This window comes from Bos grunniens, chromosome 1, assembly GCF_055505025.1.
Source record: "Bos grunniens cultivar Pamir isolate PY7600 chromosome 1, Bosgru_T2T1.0, whole genome shotgun sequence".
In the NCBI taxonomy this organism is placed as follows: Eukaryota; Metazoa; Chordata; class Mammalia; order Artiodactyla; family Bovidae; genus Bos; species Bos grunniens.
The window spans coordinates 4,238,311-4,262,624 of NC_141165.1; the positions used below are offsets into that span (position 1 = coordinate 4,238,311).

Here is a 24,314-nt window from a genome sequence, read left to right on the forward strand (position 1 = left end):
TGTGCTCCAGCAAAATGAGGGGGAAACCCAGAAGGAGAAGACATCCTCCCTAGGCAGTGTGGAGGGAGAACCTGGGCCAGAGGAGCATCCACGCCAGTTGGAGCAAGGGCACAGAACGTTCTGGAAATGAGGTCTCCAAATGGGAAAAAATAGAACTGATAGCTTATGGTGAACGATGTCGGATTCATGGTCTCCGAAGAAGATTTACCTTTGGGACCAGGGACCAGGCGTGATCACTCAAGAGCTTTTGTGTAGCAGTCTTAATATAAAAGTAAGAAAAGGGGCAGAGGAACCTTCTGACATAGACATCAGAAGGGGGACAGAGAGTGCCCCCTCGCTAGTGTTAGCAAGGGAGCTATATACTTTTTTAGTTAGTTATTACAGGAAATCAAAAGAATGTCTTGAGGTTGTGAAAATTTTACCACACCCACTCCCACAATTTACATTTTAGGATAACAGGATTAGAACTTAACAATAGATCCTACCAGGCCCACCTCTTTCAGAATCTCCAGTTTATTGTGATCCACACAGTCAAAGGCTTTGGCATAGTCAATAAAGCAGAAATAGATGTTTTTCTGGAACTCTCTTGCTTTTTCCATGATCCAGCGAATGTTGGCAATTTGATCTCTGGTTCCTCTGACTTTTCTAAAACCAGCTTGAATATGTGGGACTTCACAGTTCAGTTATTGCTGAAGCCTGGCTTGGAGAATTTTGAGCCTTACTTTACTACCGTGTGAGATGAGTACAATTGTGTGGTAGTTTGAGCATTCTTTGGCATTGCCTTTCTTTGGGATTGGAATGAAAACTGACCTTTTCCAGTCCTGTGGAAAATTCTGAAAGAGATGGGAATACCAGACCACCTGATCTAGGTTTCTCCTCTTGAGAAACCTATCTACAGGTCAGGAAGCAAGAGTTAGAACTGGACATGGAACAACAGACTGGTTCCAAATAGGAAAAGGAGTATGTCAAGGCTGTATATTGTCACCCTGCTTATTTAACTCATATGCAGAGTACATCATGAGAAACGCTGGGCTGGAAGAAGCACAAGCTGGAATCAAGATTGCCGGGAGAAATATCAATAACCTCAGATATGCAGATGACACCACCCTTATGGCAGAAAGTGAAGAGGAACTAAAAAGCCTCTTGATGAAAGTGAAAGAGGAGAGTGAAAAAGTTGGCTTAAAGCTCAACATTCAGAAAACTAAAATCATGGCATCTGGTCCCATCACTTCATGGGAATTAGATGGGGAAACATTGGAAACAGTGTCAGACTTTATTTTTTGGGCTCCAGAATCACTGCAGATGGTGATTGCAGCCATGAAATTAAAAGACGCTTACTCCTTGGAAGGAAAGTTATGACCAACCTAGATAGCATATTCAAAAGCAGAGACGTTACTTTGCTAACAAAGGTCCATCTAGTTAAGGCTATGGTTTTTCCAGTGGTCATGTATGGATGTGAGAGTTGGACTGTGAAGAAGGCTGAGCGCCAAAGAACTGATGCTTTTGAACTGTGGTGTTGGAGAAGATTCTTGAGAGTCCCTTGGACTGCAAGGAGATCCAACCAGTCCATTTTAAAGATCAGTCCTGGGTGTTCATTGGAAGGACTGATGCTGAAGCTGAAACTCCAATACTTTGGCCACCTCATGTGAAAAGTTGACTCATTGGAAAAGACCCTGATGCTGGGAGGGATTGTGGGCAGGAGGAAAAGAGGATGACAGAGGATGAAATGGCTGGATGGTGTCACCGACTCGATGGACATGAGTTTGAGTAAACTCCAGGAGTTGGTGATGGACAGGGAGGCCTGGCATGCTGTGATTCATGGGGACACGACTGAGGGACTGAACTGACTGACTGACGGGACCCATTCCCATAATATACATTCTAAGATATCAGGATCAGTCAGAAGGTTTTCAGGAAGGAGAAACTGCCCTCAAGCAGGATACATTGTTGTTATATAATCCTTGGTACAAAGTTTAAACTGAGTTGTTTGTTGTATAATCATGAGTTCCGGGCTTAAAGAAAAAGCATTTTATGTGACTAAGGAATTTAGAGAAAAAAAAAAAAAAGATGTTTGTCCTTTCCTCCTCCTGAGAATTCCAGACCCCTTTCTCCTCCTCAGAAGCCCCAGACCCAGAGGCTCTCTCCTTCTTGGAGACCCCGGACTTTATCAACCTGCCTGGGAATTGATTCTCTCAGTTCAGTTGCACACCAGGCCTCCCTGAACTAATATATTAATATTTAGGCACATGGGATATTTACTGATGGGTAGGAAGAAGAGCTGGAGAAGGAAATGGCAACCCACTCCAGTGTTCTTGCCTGGAGAATCCCAGGGACGGGGGAGCCTGGTGGGCTGCCGTCTATGGGGTCGCATAGAGACGGACAAGACTGAAGCGACTTAGCAGCAGCAACAGCAGTAACATAGACTTTTGATTTAATTACATTATCACCATTGGGGGCACCAGGAAAGAGAAAGTAAGAATTGTGAAGGGGAACAGTGAGCCTCCATGTCCCATGGTAGGAAATCAGAAGAGGCCTGAAGTTGATACATAAGGAAGTCGTATATAAACATGCCTTGCCTGTTAGCGCTGGGCATTGGTGCTTCGGCAGCAGTTTACAAAAGCCTCTCGGCTGTTGCTTCACGTGTCCTCTCCAGGCATGGAGGGGAAAGACCCCCAAGGCTGCCAGGAGACCAGCCCAGAGGTCCTTTCAGACATGGAAACTGAATTCCCTTCTTCATCTCCAGTTACGAGTCAGGAACAAAGTGTCGTCTTTTAAGCTGCCTTTGTCCCAGATCCTTCTAGAAAAGAAACAAGGAGAAAAAGAGAGGTGCGCAGTGATACCAGTATAGAAACTTTCTCACTGGACCAGGGCGTTACCTCCTAATATTCCCTGCTGCAGGGGCTTTGGGAAAGGATCAAAAGACACACGTGTTTGTTAGTAAACGCTGCGTGTTGTCCTGGTTTTGGAGGGTAAGGGAAGGTTGTGTTGGATGTCTGTTTCTTCACTGGATTCGCGGCCACTGGAGGCATCGGCGGGAACAAAGGAAAAAGAGCCGTAAATACAAACGAATCCCTTTTGTACAAGTCGAAGAACCACAGGACGTGCGCCATTTTTTTTTTTAACACTCCAGGTGTGATCGGAGATGCCGCATCCACACGGGAGAGTGGAGAGTTAATTAAAATTTTTGCTGCTGTTCCCAGAAATGTCTTTCCGTTTGATCAGCGGGCTGGCTTTGGAGTGCTGCGTGTGCGTCTCTCCTCACTGGAGTGTCATGGAAAAGCAGATCAGAGAGCGGCTTCCATCCGACGCCTGCCCGACCCCCTTTCCTAGCGAACGGACTTGAAAGCGGCTTCCCCTGACTGCGTGGGGCTCGTGTCGTTTTTAGAAACGTCATCTTCTGACTATTGATAATGTGCACACCGGCTTTGATACAGGTGCCTGTGGAAAACCGCATGAACCCTTAATTACATCAAGGCGGCCCAGAGCGTTGGGCGTGGCAGAGTCTGGCAGGGCGAGCCCCCCTCACCCCCGGACCGTTTGTATTTTCCTTTTCCACCCGTGCTGTGCAGCCGGCTGGCAGCACCTGGGGCTGAGCCCTGGGCTGTCTCAGGCAGGGCCATGTTTTGCAGTGTTTTCTCTTTGTTTTCCTTTTGGGCTTTATGGTTCTGGACCCTCTGGCTGGCATCCCCCACCTTGAGGGCGAAGGCTGCTGAGGAGGAATCCTGTCGTCTTCCTCTTGAAGATGGTGGAGAAGGAGAAGAGCGCAGAGCAAAGCCCGGCTTGGGAGCCCCGTCTGGGCAGGCAGGCGAGGCTGCCCCCGGGGTGCCCATTGTCTGCCTGCGCACAGCGCGGAGGAGAGAACCGGCTGGCCGGACGCTGGTGAAAGGGCTCCATCCTGACGCCGCCGGTGAAAGGGCTCCATCCTGCCGCTCGGGCTTTGTGAGCACCGCGCTGGTCCTGGTTGCCATGGCGACTGTCTGATTGTGGCGGGCCTGTCATGGCGCTTGATAAAGAGGGAAGGCTATTCTTGATAGACCCGAGTAATTACAACCTCGCAAAGCCCGTGTGTGGATTTAACATTTTCTCCCTTCTTAAATCCAGAATGCAGGGATGGGGGCCCGGGTTCTCAGGGTAAAGCGGCCGCAGCAGGGCGGGGAGCCCCTGCCCAGTGCCCGGGATGTACTGGCCAAGGCGGGCCTGCCATGGAGGGCCCCGTGTGCCGGGGGTGGGGCAGAAACGGGGTGGGGCCTGCATGGGGTCTCCAGGGTCGGGGCCAGAATGGGGCCCTCCCGTCCCCCTCCGCCATTGGTTTTTGTACCTGCCTCCCTCCCTTCCGCCCAGTCCAGCTGCCTCCGAACTGTGTCAGTGCAGGGCTGAGCCTTTCAGAGCCCCCTGACCTCTCCGCCCCTCGTGGAGAATGAGGGGAGGGCTTCAGTTCCGTTTAGTTGCTCACTCGTGTCCGACTCTTTGCGACTCCATGAATCGCAGCACGCCAGGCCTCCCTGTCCATCACCAACTCCCGGAGTTCACTCAGACTCAGGTCCATCGAGTCAGTGATGCCATCCAGCCATCTCAAACTCTGTCATCCCCTTCTCCTCCTGCCCCCAATCCCTCCCAGCATCAGAGTCTTTTCCAATGAGTCAACTCTTTGCATGAGGTGGCCAAAGTATTGGTTTCAGCTTCAGCATCATTCCTTCCAAAGAAATCCCAGGGCTGATCTCCTTCAGAATGGACTGGTTGGATCTCCTTGCAGTCCAAGGGACTCTCAAGAGTCTTCTCCAACACCACAGTTCAAAAGCATCAATTCTTTGGCACTCAGCTTTCTTCACAGTCCAACTCTCACATCCACACATGACCACAGGAAAAACCATAGCCTTGACTAGATGGACCTTTGTTGGCAAAGTAATGTCTCTGCTTTTGAATATGCTATCTAGGTTGGACATAACTTTCCTTCCAAGGAGTAAGCGTCTTTTAATTTCATGGCTGCAATCACCATCTGCAGTGATTTTGGAGCCCAAAAAAATAAAGTCTTACACTGTTTCCACTGTTTCCCCATCTGTTGCCCATGAAGTGATGGGACCGGATGCCATGATCTTAGTTTTCTGAATGTTGAGCTTTAAGCCAACTTTTTCACTCTCCACTTTCACTTTCATCAAGAGGCTTTTGAGTTCCTCTTCACTTTCTGTCATAAGGGTGGTGTCATCTGCATATCTGAGGTTATTGATATTTCTCCCAGCAATCTTGATTCCAGCTTGTGTTTCTTCCAGTCCAGTGTTTCTCCTGATGTACTCTGCGTATAAGTAAAGTAAGCAGGGTGACAATATACAGCCTTAATGTACTTTTCCTATTTGGAATCAGTCTGTTGTTCCATGTCCAGTTCCAACTGTTGCTTCCTGACCTGCATACAGATTTCTCAAGAGGCAGGTCAGGTGGTCTGGTATTCCCATCTCTTTATTCGAGGTAACAGCAGAGAGATTGTGGCCACAAAACTGCACTCTTTTCTGTCATCAGAAGAAACCTAATCGATTCCCTAGGCAGTTTTCTGCAGACTTAAGTTGCACCTCAACTATTAGAAGTGTTCTTTAAAAAAAAAAATAGAGCTGCCTTATGATCCACTCCTGGGTGTGTTTCCAAAGGATAGGAAAACACTAATTAGAAAAGATAGGTGTACCTCAGTGTCCATAGCAGCATGAGTCACAGTTGCTAAAATACAGCAGACACCCGAGTCAGTAGACATATGGATTAAAAAGAGTGGTGTATTTGTGTGTGCACACACACACATGTGCACACGTGATGCACACTGTGTACATGTACACACACAATGGACTCTGACTCAACCATAGAAAACGAAATGATAGCATTTGCAGCAACACAGATGGATCCAGGAGGTATTATGCTTATCAGTGAAGTAAGTCAGAGGAAGAGAGATACTTTATGTTTCCACTTACATGTCAAGTCTGAAAAATAAAATGAATGAATATAGCAAAACAGAAACAGCCTCACAGACGTAGAGGACAAACTAGCGTTTGCCAGTGGAGAGAATGAAGGGGATTAAGAGGTACAACCTATCACGTATAAAATAAGACACGGAAATGTATAGCACAGGGAATGAATATGTGCTTTATGATCACGTTATATGGAGTCTCCCTGGTGACTCAGCAGTAAGGAACCTGCCTGCCAGTGCAAGAGACACAGGTTTGATCCCTGGGTTGGGAAGCTCCCCTGGAGAAGGAAATGGCACCCCAGTCCAGTATTCTTGCTGGGAAATCCGTTGGACAGAGGAGCCTGGCAGGCTGCAGTCAGTGGGGTGGCAGAGTCAGACACGACTGAGCACGCATGTGGCGGGCATGGCTTGTGTGGAGTATAATCTATAAAGCTGCTCGATCACTGATGGTGTGAACCTGAGAAGAGTGTAATATTGCAATTATTAAAATCGACAGCAATTCAGTGATCTTCTTTGGCTACACCAGCAGGCGGCATGTGAGGCTTTAGCTCCCTGACCAGGGATACATGCGGGGTCTGAACCACTAGACTGCCAGGCATGTCCTGGTCCCGTGCAGCACTTCAGTTAAGAAAAGGACAAAAAAAAAAAAAAAACAGCCCCCTGGGCCCACCATTTGTAAAAGGAGTTTCTGATTGTGCAGGTCTGGGTAGGTCCTGAGACTCTGTTTGCAACAAGTTCTAGGGTGAGGCTGCTCACGGAACCGCACTTGGAGAGCCGCTGCCACAGGCCACGACTTCCTGTGTGCAGTGGAGGCTCCCGGGGGACGTGGCTGCGCAGTGGCCACGCCTGGACAGGTGCCCACGATGGCAGCTCTAGAAGTCCCGGGGAAGCAGGCCTGCCCCTCTTCTGTCTTTGGCCCCCAATTCTGTCCCCAGAGGCCCCCTCGCCACGGGCCAGCCCTCTGCCCGGCACCCGCCCGCTCGCTGTGCAGCTCGAGCTGGGGTCCCCCTGGGAAGGCCTCCCTTCTCTGCCCACCGTGCTCCCCAGCCTCCTGGCTTTCAAGCGGGCTGTCTTGTGTTCAGGGCGTGTGTGTGTGTGTGTGTGTGTGTGTGTGCGCGCGTGCGCACCCCCTGGTGTCTGCAGGACGGGATCCCAGTGGCAGGGCTGAGCCGTCCCTCCCATCCACCCCTCGGCGGGCCTGCAGTCCTCCTGAGTGGGTCCTGTGGTTGTCCCGCATGCAAGGACTCTGGATGCCTGTCAGGGGCAGGGCCCAGTGAGGCTGCCGTCGGAAGTCCACCTGCCTCTCGAGAAAGCAGGGAAGGGGTCGGGGGTGGGGGGCCCAGGCAGGGGCCTCACAGTGGGGTCCTCTCCCTGTCTACCCCCTCTGTGTGTGTGTTGTGTGGTGTGTGTGTTATGTGTGTGGTGTGTGTGTGTGGTGTGTATGTGGTGTGTGTGTGATGTGTGTGCTGTCGTGTGTGTTTCTAGTGTGTGTTCTGTGTGTTGTGTGTCTGGTGTGTATTGTGTGGTGTGTGCATTGTATGTGTTGTGCAGTGTGTGTTGTGCAGTGTGTGGTGTGGTGTGTGTGTGTTCTGTGTGTTTTGTGTGTGTGGTGTGTGGTGTGTGTGTGTGTATGGTGTGTGTAGTGTGTTCTGTGTGGTGTGTGTGGTATGTGTGATGTGTGTGTGGTGTGGTGTGTGGTGTATGCATTGTGTGGTGTGTGCATGGTATGTGGTTGTATGTGTGTGGTGTGGTGTGTGTGTGTGGTGTGTGCATTGTGTGTGTTATGTGTGTGTGTGTGGTGTGCATTGTGTGTGTGGTGTGTGTGCGGTGCGGTGTATTTCTGTGTGTAGTGTGTGTTCTGTGTGTTGTGTGTCTGGTCTGTAGTGTGTGTTGTGCTGTGTGTGTGTGGTGTGTTATGTGTGTGGTATGTGTGGTGTCATGTGTGTGTAGTGTGTGTTGTATGTGTGTTGTTGTGTTGTGTGTGTGGTGTGTGCGTTCTGTGGTGTGTGCATTGTGTGTGTGGTGTGTGTGTGTGTGTGTGGTGTGGTGTATTTTTCTATGTGCGTCTGTGTGTGTGGTGTGTGTGCGGTGTGGTGTATTTCTCTATGTGTGTCTCTGCTGTGTGTGTGTGTTGTGTGTGGTGTGTGTGGTGTCGTGTGTGTGTGTGTAGTGTGTGTTGTGTGTCTGTGTATGTGCTGTGTGTGTGTTGTGTGTTGTGTGTTATGTGTGTTGTGTGTGTGGTGTGTATGGTGTGTGTGTCTGGTGTGTGTTGTGTGTGTTGTGCTGTGTGTGGTGTGTGTGGTGTCGTGTGTGTGTGTAGTGTCGTGTGTGTGTGTAGTGTGTGTTCTGTGTGTTTTGTGTCTGGTGTGTGTTGTGGTGTGTGTGGTGTGTGTGTGTGTGGTGTGGTTTGTGCATTGTGTGTGTGGTGTGTGTGCAGTGTGGTGTATTTCTCTGTGTGTGTGTGTGTGTGGCCGCTCTGGTTGAATGCAATGACTTGATTTTCGCTCAGATATAGTTTAACTCCCACAAGAGGCTCTGAAACCCCGAGCAGCGTGTGGTCATGGGCCCTGGGTCTGTCCTGGAGGTGAAGTGACTGTGCTTCTTCTTGAGTGATGCTCATGGAGGCGATTTGTCCAGAGGAGAGTGAAACAAAACAAACGCTCAAACCCCTTGCCAATGGTACAGACCAGGGCGGGGGGGAGGGAGACCCCACGATGGTACAGACCCAGGCCGGGGGGAGGGGGAGACCCCACGATGGCACAGACCCGGGGCGAGGGGGAGACCCCACGACGGCGCAGACCTGGGGCAAGGGGGAGGGTGACCCACGACGGCACAGACCCTGGGGGGAGGGGGAGACCCCACGACAGCACAGACCTGTGGCGAGGGGGAGACCCCACGATGGCACAGACCCGGGGCAAGGGAGAGGGAGACCCCACGACAGCACAGACCCGGGCAGCGGGGAGGGAGACCCCACGATGGCACAGACCTGGGCAGGGGGTAGACCCCACAATGGCAGTTGGACCCCAGGCTCTTGCAGCATCTTCGAGCCGAAGCATGCCCCCCCTTCCGCTTTGTTGGGTTGGTGGCCGGGTGGTGCCTCCCCATCCCTGAGACGAGGCGGCCCCAGGCCTGACCTGACCTTTCTCCCCAGGGTGTGGAGGTGCAAACAGACTACGTGCCCCTGCTGAACTCGCTGGCTGCCTACGGCTGGCAGCTCACCTGTGTGCTGCCGACTCCTGTCGTCAGGACAACCAGGTACCAATAACCAGCTTACCTTACCGAAGCTTGCACCGTCCTGACCAGCTGTTCGTGTGCGTGACTTGTGGAATCCTGTTGGCATCAGCTCTCCACCTGAGGAACGGCAGGCCCAGGACCTCAGAAAACCACCCCTGCCCCGAGGACCCCCTCCCCATGCGGGCAGCTCAGCCAGTGACTTGCCGCCCAGCCTGTCACCGGGCGGAGGGGGCCCAGGTCTCTCATTTGCGAAAGAAACTCAGCACCTAGAGTGTGCCCCAGGCCAAGCGGCCACGTCGTGTATAGTCTCATCTAGTCCTCAGAGCATCCCGGGAGGCAGAATTTTTTTTGTTGTTTTGGGGATTTATCCCAGTCTTACCAACCCTGAAAGGCTTCTGTCTGTCTTCTGGGCTTGCTGTCAAACTAGTCCTCCTAATTACCTGTGGGGTGGTAAGCATAGATATCGTGCCCATTTTATAGATGAAGAAACTGAGGCTCAGGGAGGCTTCGTCACAAACCCGGACACACAGCCAGCAGGAGCCTCAGCCTGGGCCCAGGTCCTCACTGGCCACCCATCCCGGGCCAACCAGCTCCCACCCCAAGCCTCATCCCCAAAGACAGACTTGGAAGAGCCCCACCCCCGGCCGGTGTTCACTGAGGCACTTTGCTGTCATTTGGCCAAGATGCCAGCTGTCATTCCACACCAGGGGAAGGGGGTTTTCAGACGTGAAGCTGCCTTTCAGGGGTGCCCACTTCTGTTGGGCCCGTGAGACAGCCCCCCAGAGGCAAAGGTGCGTGCTGTGGGGGGCTTCATGACCTCTGACCTCTCCATCTTGGGCAGCCCCCTTCCTTCCCTGGGTGGCTGGCCTGGCTGAAGTTGGAGGTGGCGGCCTCCATGTGAGGTCCGGGCCCCCCGCCCCCGGGTGTAAGAGGACTCATCCTCCACTCCCGTGTGTGTTGCAGGGAGGGGACCGTGTCCACCAAGCAGGTCGTCTTTCTCCAGAGGCCGTGTCTACCTCAGAAGGTCAAGAAGAAGGAATCGAAGGTGAGCGACCTTGCCGCCCTCCTGGGCCTGGCTCCGCGGAGCCCCGGGGACCCCTGAGCCGCCTCAGCAAAATGAGCCACGTCACCTGCAGGTGGGGGCGCTGGGGGCCGTGTGGCCAGCCCCCTCCTGCGAGGGTGCTTGGGCAGGCAGGGTTTGCGTTCCCGAGGCTGAAGTGGGGGGTGCTGGGAGGCGGCTGCATCCTGGGCAGGGACCCCACGCCCCGTTCCTCTGCATCTTCATCTCCATGCGAGCTGGCCGGAGCTCCAGCCAGAGCCCCATCCCTGGAGCCGTGGGAGGTTTGGAGATCCTGGCAGAGAGAACCTGCCAGAACGCCTTCCCCGAAGGGCCCGCCCCGCAGGGCTGAGCAGCCGCGGCTGGTGTGGACGCAGGGCGGCGCCCCTGCAGAGCGAGTCCTAGGGCCAGGCCCTGCCCCACCCTCCTGGGACGTCACCCGAACCCTCCTGGGAGCGCAGTCGCCCTGAGACTGGGGGTGTACCCCGTGCTTCCCTGAGGCGGAGCCCAGGGCCTCCGCAGTGGCCGCACACCCCAGGCTTTGCTCCCGAGGGTGCTCCTCCCAGGCGACCCTCAGGGCCGGGCGGCCGTGCCTTGGCTCCAGCTCGCTGTCCCTGTGACGGGCACGGCCAGGCCGTGGGGCAGAGCCCGCTAGACACCCCCACCCTTCCCCTGGCACCGCCCCCCAGGCCTCCTCGCGTGCTGGGGATGGGGGCCGTGAACAGGTTGGCCGTGAACCGCCGCCCCTCCACAGCCAACACGTCGGGGGCGGGGGGTGCGCGCTGGTAGGAGGGACCCCGACGGGCCGGCCGGGGTTCTGGTGCGCGCTGTGCCGTCGCCGAGGGAAGGGCCGGTGGAAACCTGGGCGGCGGGGTTCAGGACGGGGCACAGGGCCGCTGTACGAACGTCCAGCAGGAAGGTCCAGAGTCCGGAGGGCGGCGGCCGGCTCTGCCAGGTCGGGAGGAGCGCCCCCGGGCAGCCCGCGCCCTCCAGGGCGCTCGCTCAGCCCTGCGCCTCCCGGGCACGGCTGGCAGTGGGCACTGCCCTCGCTGTGACGTGGGGCGGCGCCCGGAGGGTGGCCTGTACCGGCCCCGGTCCCCGGCCCCGCTCCTAAGCCGGCGGTTCCCTGTACGGCTCCCTGGAGACCCCGGGCGCCCTCAACTCGAGGCCCGCGGCGCTGACCCCGGCCGCGCCCTCCAGCCCGGGAAGCGCCTTGTTCTCTCTGCCCCACCACGCCCGCCTGGTTTCCCACCCGCTGCCTCATCTGGAGCCCTGTGTCTCCCCACTTCCTCTTCCGTAGAGAATCTCCTGCACCCCCAGACCTAGACGGCCCCCTCCCTACCCCTGAGTCGCCGAGTCTCCCCTTGGAGCGGCCAGCCTCAGCCTCTCCTTCCTTGTGGCTGCTGGTGACCCCGCAATCTTACGCACCAGGAGGGTCGGCCCTTCGCAGGCCCAAGCTGCCGCGCCCTGGAGCTCACCTGGGGCCTCCGTCTCCTCCCCCCACCGCCAGTCTGTCCTGAAGGCATGTCTAGCTTTAGGTCCTTGAGCCTCTGGAACCCCCTCTCCCATTATCACCTGTCTGGACTACCCTCATCTCCCGATGACAGGCCTCCCTTTCCAGGGTGTTCTCCACTCAGAACCAAAGTGACCTTCTACAAAGAGCAAATGGAGTCGTGTGCTTCTAAAGCTTTGTGTTTTTTCAAGATAAAGGTGGGAGCCTTTACTGGGGTCCACATGGCCCTGTGGGGTCTCCCCCCACCCCCTGCCCTCCGGCCCATCTGATGCATCTCAGCCGCCCTGGCCTGCATGCTCTCTTGGATTCCTCGCTGCCACAGGGCCTTTGCTTGGGCGTTTCCTGCATCTGGGATACTTTCTTCCTTTGTATTTTCTCAGGACAGCGTTCTCTCCCTTTAGACCAAGCCAGGCTCTTCTGCGATTTACCGTGAAGAACCATGTTCCTCTCCTCTCTGTTCCTGAGTATTTGTGATCAGTAGCTTATCCTCCCCAGTAGAATTGGACAGGAATTCTCTGAGATCACACCCTTTCTGTCCGCACTGCTGTATGCCCGGCCCCTGGCTTTCAGTTCAGTTCAGTTCAGTCGCTCAGTCGTGTCCGACTCTTTGCAACCCTATGAATCGCAGCATGCCAGGCCTCCCTGTCCATCACCAACTCCCGGAGTTCACCCAAACTCATGTCCATCGAGTCGGTGATGCCATCCAGCCATCTCATCCTGTCGTCCCCTTCTCCTCCTGTCCCCAATCCCTCCCAGCATCAGAGTCTTTTCCAATGAGTCAACTCTTCGCATCAGGTGGCCAAAGTACTGGAGTTTCAGCTTCAGCATCAGTCCTTCCAATGAACACCCAGGACTGATCTCCTTTAGGATGGACTGGTTGGATCTCCTTGTAGTCCAAGGGAGTCTCAAGAGTCTTCTCCAACACCACAGTTCAAAAGCATCAATTCTTCGGTGCTCAGCTTTCTTCATAGTCCAACTCTCACATCCATACATGACCACTGGAAAAACCATAGCTTTGACTAGATGGACCTTTGTTGGCAAAATAATATCTCTGCTTTTCAGTATGCTATCTAGGTTGGTCATAACTTTCCTTCCAAGGAGTAAGTGTCTTTTAATTTCATGGCTGCAGTCACCATCTGCAGTGATTTTGGAGCCCCCCAGAAATAGTCTGACACTGTTTCCACTGTTTCCCCATCTAACTGCCATGAAGTGATGGGACCAGATGCCATGATCTTCGTTTTCTGAATGTTGAGCTTTAAGCCAACTTTTTCACTCTCCACTTTCACTTTCATCAAGAGGCTTTTTAGTTCCTCTTCACTATCTGCCATAAGGGTGGTATCATCTGCATATCTGAGGTTATTGGTATTTCTCCTGGCAATCTTGATTCCAGCTTGTGCTTCTTCCAGCCCAGCGTTTCTCATGATGTGCTCTGCAGATAAGTTAAATAAGCAGGCTTTGAGTTAGTACTCAGCAAACACTTGTTGAACCAGCGAATGAACAATCAAACTGCTGGGCCCAGGACGTGCGTGGTGTGTGTCTCACTGACATTTAAGGAAAGAGTGCAAAATTCAGACGTCAGGGATGCAGCATATTTAGTCCTCTTTTAATCAGCCAAGGGGATGAAATTCTCCAAACAGGACTTTCAGTATTTGAAAGAAACCTCTTTGTTCATCTGTGATAGTGGGTTTCAGAACAAATATTAACTTCCTTTGAAAGTAAGAGGTGCTTTCTGCAACCCGGGAGACATCTGTCTTCAGCTAAGCTACCGAAGTGGAGGCAGATACTGTCAGGTTTTAAAACGTGTGAATTCAATCCACGAGCCCTGCTGACTTGGAACTCTGGACATGTGCACACTGCTGTAAAGAGGACTTTCCCCTTTCTGCACTTATTTTTGGCACAGACAGCTAGTCGGGGTTTTCTCGGTTTCCATGCTGGCCGCACACCCTCACCCCACTCGTGCCCTGGCCTGGGAAGGCCCATCCACCCCGCTGCGCATGCAGCGGCTGCTCTCTTGTGTTGAGAGACTCGCCCTGGAACCGCTCAGACACGCTGCGTCCTCCAGCCTGGCGGCCTGCCTCTGGGTGAATGCTGCTGACCTCTGCTCAGAGCCGCCCCGCGGCAAGCTCTCCCGCCTCGGGGTCTGAAATACATACCACCCACCCTTGGACAGAGGTTAATCCGAGTGTAATTCAGAGTGAGCCTCTCATATCCGAGGTTCCCTGAATCCAAGGATGGAAGCAACCACTCACCTCGCAGCACTGGTTTTTACTGCTTCAAGCCACCTGCGTCTCAGGACCCACGTGGTCCAGGGGCCAATCGTCCTTCTGTTGTTCCTTCAAGACTGTGACTGTCCCGAGCACAGCAGTAAGGGGACCTGCAGGTGAGGCTGGAGGAGGAGGCCCTCCTGCGGATGCTGGGCTGGGGCTGATGGGGCACGTGGAGGGGTTGGGGGAGGCTGTTTCCCACAGTGAACTGGTGGTGCTGGTCTTAGCTGTGTGTTCTCACTCTGTGACCCATGAACCTGCTGAATTGGCATCACCAGGGAGCTTGTGTGAAGTGCCAGCCTCTGTCCCCTCCCCAGGCCCCCTGATCAGAAACCCCGGGATAGGGTGGGGGCCCTGTGTCTGAAGGCGTCCCCCAGGTGATCCTGAATGCCTGCCAAGTCTGAGAGCCAGTGTCTCAGCTGAGTAGTTTAGGGCCCCTTTCCAGGCTCACCATGTGTATCTCCATTCAAATTTTATCATTATTGATTTTTTAAAAATAGGCCTGTCAGGGTCTGTTCAATGTAGATGTGTTTTTTTTTAATCAGACACACCGAAGCGTCTTTCACGGCAGTTAAATCTGTACTTCCATTAGCTGATCAGTTGGTTTCATGCATCAAGCCTTCATCTAGCAGATTCTGTCCTGAGGTCACGAAGTCTGAAAGCTGAGGCACACACGGGCGGGCTGAGCTATTCCAAAGGCGCGTGGCGTCTTCCCTGGCTTCCTTCCAGAATGTGAGTCTGAAACCTTTTACCCACCAAGAAGGAGCAGACGGAAGATTAGTGTAGAGTCAGAGAAACCTGTGTTTGAATTTCAGCTCTGCTGTTTTCTAGCTGTGTGACCTTGGGAGAGTTAACGTCACCTCTCGGAACCAGTACATGCTCATCATAAAATGATGCCAACAGTTCCTAGTGAGAGCACTGCTTTGCGAATTCAGGGGAAGGGAAACCTTGTCTCAGTGTGGGACACTCAGAACATTTAGCTTTTAGATTCTAGAGACCCTGAGTTTCAGCCACAGCTACTTCCCTGCTTCGTGAGAGTGCTCCCTGCAAAGGAGAGGGGGAAAGGGGAGGACTCCAGACACAGCCTCCAGGTGACCCGGCTGCGGCCCCAGAACAGCTGTGGTGGGCTGGGGACCCCAAGGAGCTTGGGGAGTCGGTGACATCGCCACCCTCCATCTAAGGACAGAGAGAATGGTGCCGTCCTTGAAGGCGTTTGGCTTGGCAGAGTTTTCCGAAGGACAGAAAAACACGGGTCGGAGTCGTTTGCATCCAGCTCGGCGTGGACAGCCCCAAATCCCCCTCCGCCCAGCAGCCCAGGCAGGGCCTGGAGAGAGTGAGCGGAGCGCTCCCCGCAGGCCCAGCCCGGCTGTGTCCTCGGTCGTGTTGTATCAGGAGGGCGGTGCAGCGTGATCCTCTGCGGGAATCCGGATGCGGTTGGTGTACGGGGAACCACGCGTCTGCTGTTCATTTAGCAAGAGCAGCCTTTTCGAGGACAAGGGGTTCGCACTGAGACTCACCAGGGTCTGCCACAGCTAAGAGATCCTGCGTGCCGCGGCAGAGACCCAGCACAGCCAGATGCATGCATGAATAATTGAAGAAGAAAAGAGCCAGGGTCCGGGGTGGACTCTGTCCCAGGGGGATGGGCACGGCCAGGCACACCAGCCACCTGCAGGGGACGCTGGGAGTGGGCCAGCGGGCCCCGCACCCCACTGCGGGGGAGTGGGCCCCCAACTCACCATCCACCAGCCGCCTGCAGGGGCGCTGGGAGTGGGCCAGCGGGACCCCGCACCCCACTGCGGGGGAGTGGGCCCCCAACTCACCATCCACCAGCCGCCTGCAGGGGCGCTGGGAGTGGGCCAGCGGGACCCCGCACCCCACTGCGGGGGAGTGGGCCCCCAACTCACCATCCGCTGCAGGCTGAGTGGGTCCCCGGGGTGACTCACCCCACCCCGGGGCTGTGCACCAGTCCAGGGGGCGAGGGCAGCTCTTCTGGAGATTACTCCCTTGCCTGAGGACAGACAGCTACCAAATGCCAGAACCGGGGCCTGAACCGGGGTCTTGGCCACGGCACCGCCTGTGGTGCTGTGTCGCCTTATTTGAGGCCTTTCAGCCTAAGCAGTCTCACCAGTTTTGTTTTGACAAAAATACAATTTCCTCCAACATCTCTCAGAGCTGACTGGCTCTCAGCTCGCTGTATAGGCCAGCTTAACTGGCCTTTTTGTAAAACCATGCAGAATGAAGAGACTCTGACTATTTGGAGACACCCATTAAAAACAACTCCTCTGTGTGGCCTGGAAGTAAAACGCAGCTGCAGCAGCACATGAGGCAGCAGTAGTGAACGATGGCCGCTGGTACCCAGGAGCCGTGCAGGGTCAGTCCGTGCTGAGGTCAGAGGTCCTGGTCCCACATGGTGGTCATGGGGCCCCAAGATGCCTGCTGCAGTCTCGGCTGAAGTGGGCACCTTCGGGGTGGGATCTGGGGGACCACTCCACCTGCAGAGGGGGTCCATTGTTGAAAGCTCGTGGCTTGGGTAGGAAAAGCTCAAACTACTGTCCAACCTGAGGGCAGTCTGTCAGTCACTGTACGAGAGAAACCCCCAAAAGGAGTATCTAGGGGAAACCCAGCCAGTATTGTCAGGGAACTTGGTTGGGATTTGCAGGGCAGGCAGGTGGGGAGGACAGGATAAATATTAAATCCTAACCTCAGGTCTCCCCTGGTGGCTCAGATGGTAAAGAGTCCGTCTGCAATGCAGGAGACCTGGGTTCGATCCCTGGGTCGGGAAGATCCCCTGGCAAAGGGAATGGCAACCCAATCCAGTCTTCTTGCCTGGAGAATCCCATGGACTGAGGAGTCTGGCGGGCTACAGTCCGTGGAGTTGCAGAGTTGGCCACGACTGCGCGCCTGACACACACAACCTCAGCATACACACTTCACTGCTTTTCCTCTTTGTTGATAGAATATCCAGATTTGCTGGTCTTGTTCAAAAGGGGGTCAGTGCACTCACCCCAGGATGTGTTCCGTCTCAGAGCCCTGAGTGCGTCCAGGCAGGTGTCTTATTTGGGGAAGTAGACTTCTCCCGCTGAGAATGCCACAGAGGTGGTGGATTTTAAAGAATATACGCAGCACGTTTTTGCTTCTTCCTGGCAAAGCACCCAGATATATCTGCGACGTGGTACAGCCTTAGGAAATGGTTTTCCCTGGATGGTACAGCTGCCAGCGTGTAGCCTCACCGGAAGTCACTCAGATAGAAGGCTGCCTTCTCTTTCGGTCGCAGAAGGGCTTAGCTCCAAGTCCGTATTTGGTGACACCAGTGTGCTGCGACTCACGTGGAAAGAAATGAAGCAAAGAAAGACGTGCAACTTGAAGTGGAGCCGCGTGTCCGCGGGTGGGGCAGCCAAGGCCGTCCCCCGGGGTCGAGGCCCCCCGGTTCCCTTCCCTGGAAAACCCGTGTCTCCAGCGGGGTCTCCGGGGCTGGCCCGTCCCCAGGGCCCTGTGGCTGCAGTGCCCGCGGGCATAGCCTGCAGAGAGGACACCGCCCCCACGCCACCGGCGGAGCTCTGGGGCGCGGGGAGCCGTTTGCAGAGCGCGTGCCTGTCTTGTGAACACAGGGACCCACGTCTCCGCCTTCCTTCGCCGCCCCTCACGCCTCCCTGTCTGCCCCAGCTCCTGCGCCTGGATGTATCCCGAGTGCAATGGCTCCCAAACCACCTCCCTCCGGAGCGGCTCCTGCTGTCAGCAGGCTCAGCAGGACTCGAACGTTTTCCTCTTTTCTCCCCAGATTAATCTCTCTTTCTGGAGCTCCGCCAGATCTGATGTGGGGATGCGCCCACGCCTCCTCGCTAAGCCCCAGGGTGTTTTGACTCTTAAAATGAGAGGACTGGCTTCCCCTGACGCGCAGGGCAGCCAGCTTGGCCGGCGCTGCGTCCTCCCATTCAGCCGTCTCACAAAAGGGCGCTGAGCATCTTCTCCGCGCCAGGCTCCCTGCTGTATCCCGGGTATGCCAGAACCAAGGACAGGAGGCGTCCCTGACGCTCTGAACTGACATCCAGCGTCAGTCGCCATGAACACACCTGGTTTCTCATGTGCTGGACGCAGCGTAAGCCTGTCATGTGGATTGTGGCGGCATCGTATGGACGCGCACACCTTCTGTGGCAGAGCTTGGCTCACTGCGGCTCTTGGGCCAAAAGGGGCCGGCACAGTGCCTGCTTTTGTCGATAAAGTTTTGTGTTGGAACACGGTGACACCTGTTACGTATTATCACCTGGACTGCTTTTGCACTACAGTAGCAGAGTCGAAACGCTGCAACACAGAACACGTGGCCTGAAGATCCTGAAGTCGTTCTCCCACTGCACAGAGTCACCCACCCCGATTTAAGTTAGGGGAACTCCCCCCGTTGTATAGATAAGAACGCGGCTGAGTGGGGTGGACTCTGCATGGCGTGGCCCCCCTCCACGGCATCCCTGTGACCCGTCCTCCTCCAGCTCTGACACTGACTGTGCCCTTGGTCCTGTCCGCTCCTGGACTCCCCTGCCCACAGGGGAGCGCAGCCTGGGACTCCCTGGGAAGCGGCAGCTGGGATGGGTTTGGGTGAGGTTTCAGGGGGAGTACCATGGGAATGCCGGTGGGGAAGGGGGCCTGGCTGAGGGACGTGCTGGGCTCCGACTGGGCGACTGCAGTGGCCTGGCCAGTGCTGGGGGGAGCAGGAGGATGGGCTGTTGACCAGACCCACGTGGCCTGGTCATTGGGCGTAGCTTGCCCCAGAAGGGAGTGAGGGCTTTGTGGGGGCTCTCAAGCAGAGCGAGGTGCGGCTGGCGGCTGGCACGGCCTGCCAGTCCTTCAGGGGGACCTGAGTGCCCAGGTTCTGACCCGGGTGATACCCTTAGGAAGAGCAGGCCCGTGCGTGCTCACCCCTCCTGGTTCTCCAGATGACAGGATTTCAGCAGCTCCCCTCTCAGGCCTTTGGTATGGGGCCCTCTCCCCAGAAATTCACCCCTAGAGTCCACGCCGTGGCAGGAACTGCCAGCTCCCAGTGGGTGCAAGGTTTGGGCTGTGGTTGGGGAATAGCAGGCCTTGTGTGTCTCGCTGCCAGACGTGGGTGTGAACACAGAACACGTGTCCAGGGACGATCCGGGGTCACGGAAGCAGCGTGTATTTATCTCCCATCTCCCCTGATCTCTAGTTTCAGTGGCGATTCTCCCGAGACGAGATGCGTAACAGGCCGACGAGGAAATCCAGAGGGAAATTCTGTGTCAGGGGCAAGCGACAAGCCGAAGAAAGCGAGAAGAACCCAGAAGACCAGCTTCCCAGAGTGGGAGACGCGGGGGGCCATGTGCCCGGGCGGGAGGACTGGGCGGAGGGCCCCGCGGAGAAGCCGCGTCCGGATGGCCAGCCGTGTGTGGAGGGCGAGGCTGTGCAGAACGGCCCCTCGGGCCGCAGCCCGGCCCCGGCGGAGGGCAGCGTGAGGCTCACTGGCCCCGAGCCTGGAGAGGATGCTGGCGTGGAGGTGGCTCCAGGGCCCGCGGCAGCCGAGCACCCCTGAGCCTCGCTGGGCCGTGGGCTGGGGGCTCGTGCGCCCTGGTGTGGCACGTTGCCTTTGGCTTGGCGCGACCCCTCCTGGTGAGCTAATGAGCCACCCGAGGAGGGCTGGGCCCCGGCATTGCTGGTTTCTGCACATCCTTTTGAGACGTGTCCTGGGCCCCAGTGCTAGAACCCACGAGGACTGGTCGCTCCTAGACCTCGGGGCTAGGAGTCCAGCCCTGACCCTGCGGCTCCTGGGAGGGGCTGGGCCACCCAGGGCCTCCAGGGGCCCCTCAGGCCAAACTCCGGGTCAAGCCTGGCTGCCAGTCAAGGCCGACATGGTCATCGCCCCCACCCCCAGCCCCGAGATGGGGAGGTCCAGCCCCTGCTGTTGGTGCAGCTGCTGGGTGCTTGTAACACGCCCTTGAGCCCTGTCCACTGCTTTTCTCTGTCTGACCCCTGGACCCTGCTTCTTTGGCAAAGAACACGACATTGGGAGGGGAGGTGCTCCACCTCCTGGCATTCTCCAAGTGTTCCCATAGATACTGGTGATCTGGAAACGCAGAGAGAATTCTGTGCGTGTACCCACTTCTGCAGAATGTCCGCAAAAGTATTCTGTTAGTATTATTGCCAAAAAAAAACTTTAAGGTTTTGTATTCAGCACATCCTGGGAACACACCTTCTTTCTGTTATTTCGAGGCCAGCTGACTGGTGGGGAGCCTCTGTTGTGTGTTATTTTAATCAGTGTGTCCTTGGCCAAGTCGCTTCCCACGCGTGTTATGACGTGTTTATGTTGTCCAGAAAATACTGTGGAGGCTTTAAGTAGATGCAGCTGCAAAGCCTGGAGAGAGAGTGCCAGCCGACGTGACCAGCAGCCTGTCTCTCCTGTTTCTTGTTTAGTTACTTAAAGCAATAAATCACCTACGAGTTCAGTGCATTGTGAGTAGGAGTCTTTCTTCACGTCACACTGAAGAGTCGTAGCCTGGTGCCTGGACACCCCGACCCCAGTCCCCGTTCCTGTTTCCTGAGTCCCTTAACTCCTGGCACCCACAGGAGGAGCCAGCTGAGCTCGCTCTGCCTTCCTGTCATTTGTGCAAAGAAGATGAAAGCGGAATTCAGGGGCCACCAGGTAGGTCAGGGCACCCCCGTGGGTGCCCTGGGTGCCCATCTACTCCCAGGGTGAGGGAGACAGTACCTTTTTAAAACAAAAAGCCCCACATCCATTACTAAGGATGCCTCCAATCTTTTTAAGTAAATTATTCAGTGTGCAAATAATTTATCTGTGTGCAGATAAATTTTTATTTATTTTTATTTATCTTTTTATCTGTGTGCAAATTTGCTAAAATAAAACACATTTTAAATATATTTTAATAGGGGAGAATTAAAAATCCTAACACAGCCACATGGCACATTTTCCTTTTATGAGCAAACTTCCCAGCCTAAACCCGAGCTTACGATAAAGGATGAAGACTGTTCAAAGAGAAGATAGTCTTTTTTTCAGTTATACACACACACACATAATCAGATTCGTTTCTTTTATAGGTTATTAGAAAGTACCGAGTAGAGCCCCCTGTGCTATCCAGCAGATCCGTGTTGGTTCTCTCTTTTATATACAGTGGAGTGTATATGTTAATCCCAAACTCCTAATTTATACTGTTTGATACGTAAGTTCATTTGTATCCTTTCTTTTTAAGATTCTACACATAAGCAGTATCACATGGTACTTGTTTTTCTCTGGCTACTTCACTTACTATGCCGATCTCTAGGTCCGTCCATGTTGCTGTGAATGGCATTATTTCCCTCTTTTTATGGCTGAGTAATACTCCATTGTATATGTACCACATCGTCCTTATCCATTTGTCAGTGGACATTTAGGTTGCTTGTCTTGGCTTCATAAATAGTGCTTCAGTGAACACTTGGGCACATGTATCATTTTCAATTTGGTATTCTCTGGATATATGCCCAGGAATGGAACTGTAGAATTGTATGGTAGCTCTTTTTTTTTTAGTTTTTTAAGGGACCTCCATACTGTTCTCTATTGTGGCTACACCAATTTACATTCCCACCAACAGTGTAGAATGGTTGTTTTCTCCGCACCATTTCTGGCATTTATTACTTGCAGACTTTTTCATGATGGCCATTCTGACAGGTTGAGCTCATACCTCGTTGTAGTTTTGATTTGCATTTCTCTAATAATTAGCAATGTTGAGCATCTTTTCCTGTGCCTCTTGACCATCTTTATGTCTTTTTTGGAGAATTGTCTATTTAGGTCTTCAACCTATTTTTTTTTTTTTTAAACTGGGCTGTTTGGTTTTTTTTTTTAATTTAGCTGTGTGTATATTTGGAAATTAATCTCTTGTTGGTAGCATCATTTGCAAGTATCTTCTCCCATTCTGTAGGTTTTCTTTTTGTTTTACTTATGGTTTCCTTTGCTGTGCAAAGCTTTTTCATTTCATGAGGTCCCATTTCTTTATTTTTATCTGTCTCTGACTAGGAGATGGATCCAAAAAGGTCTTGCTGTGATTTACATCAGCGTGTCCAGCCTATATTTTCCCCTAGTTTTATTTAGTAGTATCTAGTTTTACATTTAGGTCTTTAACCCATTTTGAGTTTGCTCCTGTGTCTGGTGTTAGAGAACGTTCTAATTCCATTCTTTGAAACATAGCTGCCCAGTTTCCCCAGCACCGCTTATTGACGAGCTTGTCTTTTCTACCTTGTGTATACACTCTCGCCTCCTTCCACATCAATTAACTGACCGCAGGTGCGTGGGTTTATCTCTGTCCCATCCCACTGACACTTGCTTTTGTGCCAGGACCACACTCTTTTGACGACTGCAGCTTTGTAGTGTAGTCTGAAGTCAGAGAGCCTGGCTTGCCCAGGTCTGCTCTTCTTTCTCAATATTGCTTTGACTACACAGAGTGAAAGAATATGTGTACAAGCTGCCATACGAACTTTAAAATGTTTTGTTCTAGTTCTGTGAAAAATGCCATTGGTAGTTTGACAGGAATTGCATTGAATCTGTAGATTACCTTAGGTAGTATGGTTGTTTTGACAGTGTTCATTCTTCCAGTCCAAGAAGACATTTTTCATCTGTGTCACCTTCAGTTTCTTTCATCAGTACCTTATAGTTTTCCAAGTACAGGTCTTTTGCCTCCTTATGTAGGTTTATTTCTAGGTGTTTTATTAAGATCATTTTTAAAATAAAAGATAGTTTTAAAGAAGATGATTTTTTTAAAGTTATTTTAAAATGACGTTTTCCACACTTATACTCACAAATACCTACACAGTATTTTGGTTTAGTAAGAATGTTACCTCTTAGCTCATATCTTGGAGGATCACAGCTCTTGAAAAATAAGCTCCCAAAGTAGCAGGCTGGGACAGAAGCCACACACATTCTTACAGCTCTGAGAGGCACAGGATACCAGCTGCATCATTAGGCGGATGCCTTAGATCACAGAGCGGGGTATGTTTTTCAATAATTAGATGACATCTAAGTGGGCAGAATTTGTTGTGGAAAAATAGTTACAGGTGAATGTAGCTAATCTGGATTCCTCGGGAGTGTGGCCCCAGCACAGGGAACAGTCTTGTTTGGCGGGCTGCTGCGCATTCCCGCTGGAATGCTGCTGCACATTCCCATCTGGTCTACCTTGGGCGGGGCCTGGACTGGCTGTACCTTGGTCACTGGGGGAGCTTAAAAACCTCAGGGCTTCCCTGGAGGTCTCGTGGTTGACTCTGTGATCCTGATGCAGGGGCGTGGGTTCAGTCCCTGATCGGGAAACTGAGATCCCACAAGTTGTATAGCCAAAAAAAAAAAAGATCTCTGACACCTGGGCCCCACCCCAGAGACCAGAGGGTTGCCCCTGGGGAGTGGCCAGGGCTTGGGATTTGCAAACCGCACCCCCCCATCCCTGCAAGTTGGTGCAGCTGAGGGTGAGACGTGTGGCCACAGGATGGCCATGAGCTGACTCCCAGCTTGTTCCTTGTGAAATGAGACATTTCTGACGAAAGGTGAATAAACCCCTAAATCCCACTCCCTCCCTCCTGCACATGCCTGGTAAATGTGGGGATTTCTGAAGGGAATTTTACGTTGCCAAAGCCGCCAGTGGGGGACAAGGCCGTCTTTGGCATTGCCAAGGCCCCGGGACTAGTGCAAGTCGCAGGATTTGGTGAGAGGCCTGTGTGCGTGGAGCTCCGCCTCTAAGGCTGCAGCTGTCACTGCGGGCCTGGAAGGAGTGGGGTGTTTTGAGGTGATCGAGTGACGAAGGTGGGGAACCAAGTAAGTGCTGTGGGTTCCTGATGCTCAGCCATCTCATCCCAACAGAAGCTCTGTGACAACGCTGATGGTCTTAGCATATTTGTTGTTGACTAGTCACTCAGTTGTGTCCAATTTGGCAACCTCATGAATGTAGCCCGCCAGGCTCCTCTGTCCATGGGATTTCCCAGGCAAGAACACTGGAGTGGGCTGCCATTTCCTCCTCCAGTGTATTGGTGGTGGTCTGTAAGTAACCAGACAGTGACCATCAGACCAGTCGTTGAGTTTTTTCATACCTCTAAGTGGATTATACTTTAGAGTCATGCTTCAGGGGGTCAGCTTTGAGAGGACATCAGGAGGAGACATTCTAACTCATTTCTTATGAAGCGTGTTTGGTCAGTAATCTAAACATATTAATCACAGCCCCGCTAAACCACAAATCCTCCTAGTTGAGGATGAGCTCTCAAAGGGAACAGTGGGACGTTACTGGTAGGAACATGTTGTGAAGCTCATCGCCCACACCCAGAGCGGGG

The 24,314-nt window shown here is 53.5% G+C and overlaps 1 protein-coding gene across 9 annotated transcripts in view; it reads left to right on the plus strand.

Moving 5' to 3' along the window:
- RFTN1 (raftlin, lipid raft linker 1) overlaps positions 1–20,461 on the plus strand; it is a 228,674-nt gene extending 208,213 nt beyond the window's left edge. For all 9 annotated transcript variants that reach the window (XM_086390607.1, XM_086390419.1, XM_086390685.1 and 6 more), the window contains 3 exons: positions 9,096–9,199; positions 10,142–10,223; positions 19,192–20,461. In XM_086390607.1, coding sequence (XP_086246733.1) covers positions 9,096–9,199; positions 10,142–10,223; positions 19,192–19,551 — 546 coding nt within the window. In that variant the 3' untranslated portion in view covers positions 19,552–20,461. The remainder of the gene's footprint in view (positions 1–9,095; positions 9,200–10,141; positions 10,224–19,191) is intronic.
- The last annotated feature ends 3,853 nt before the right edge of the window (positions 20,462–24,314 follow it).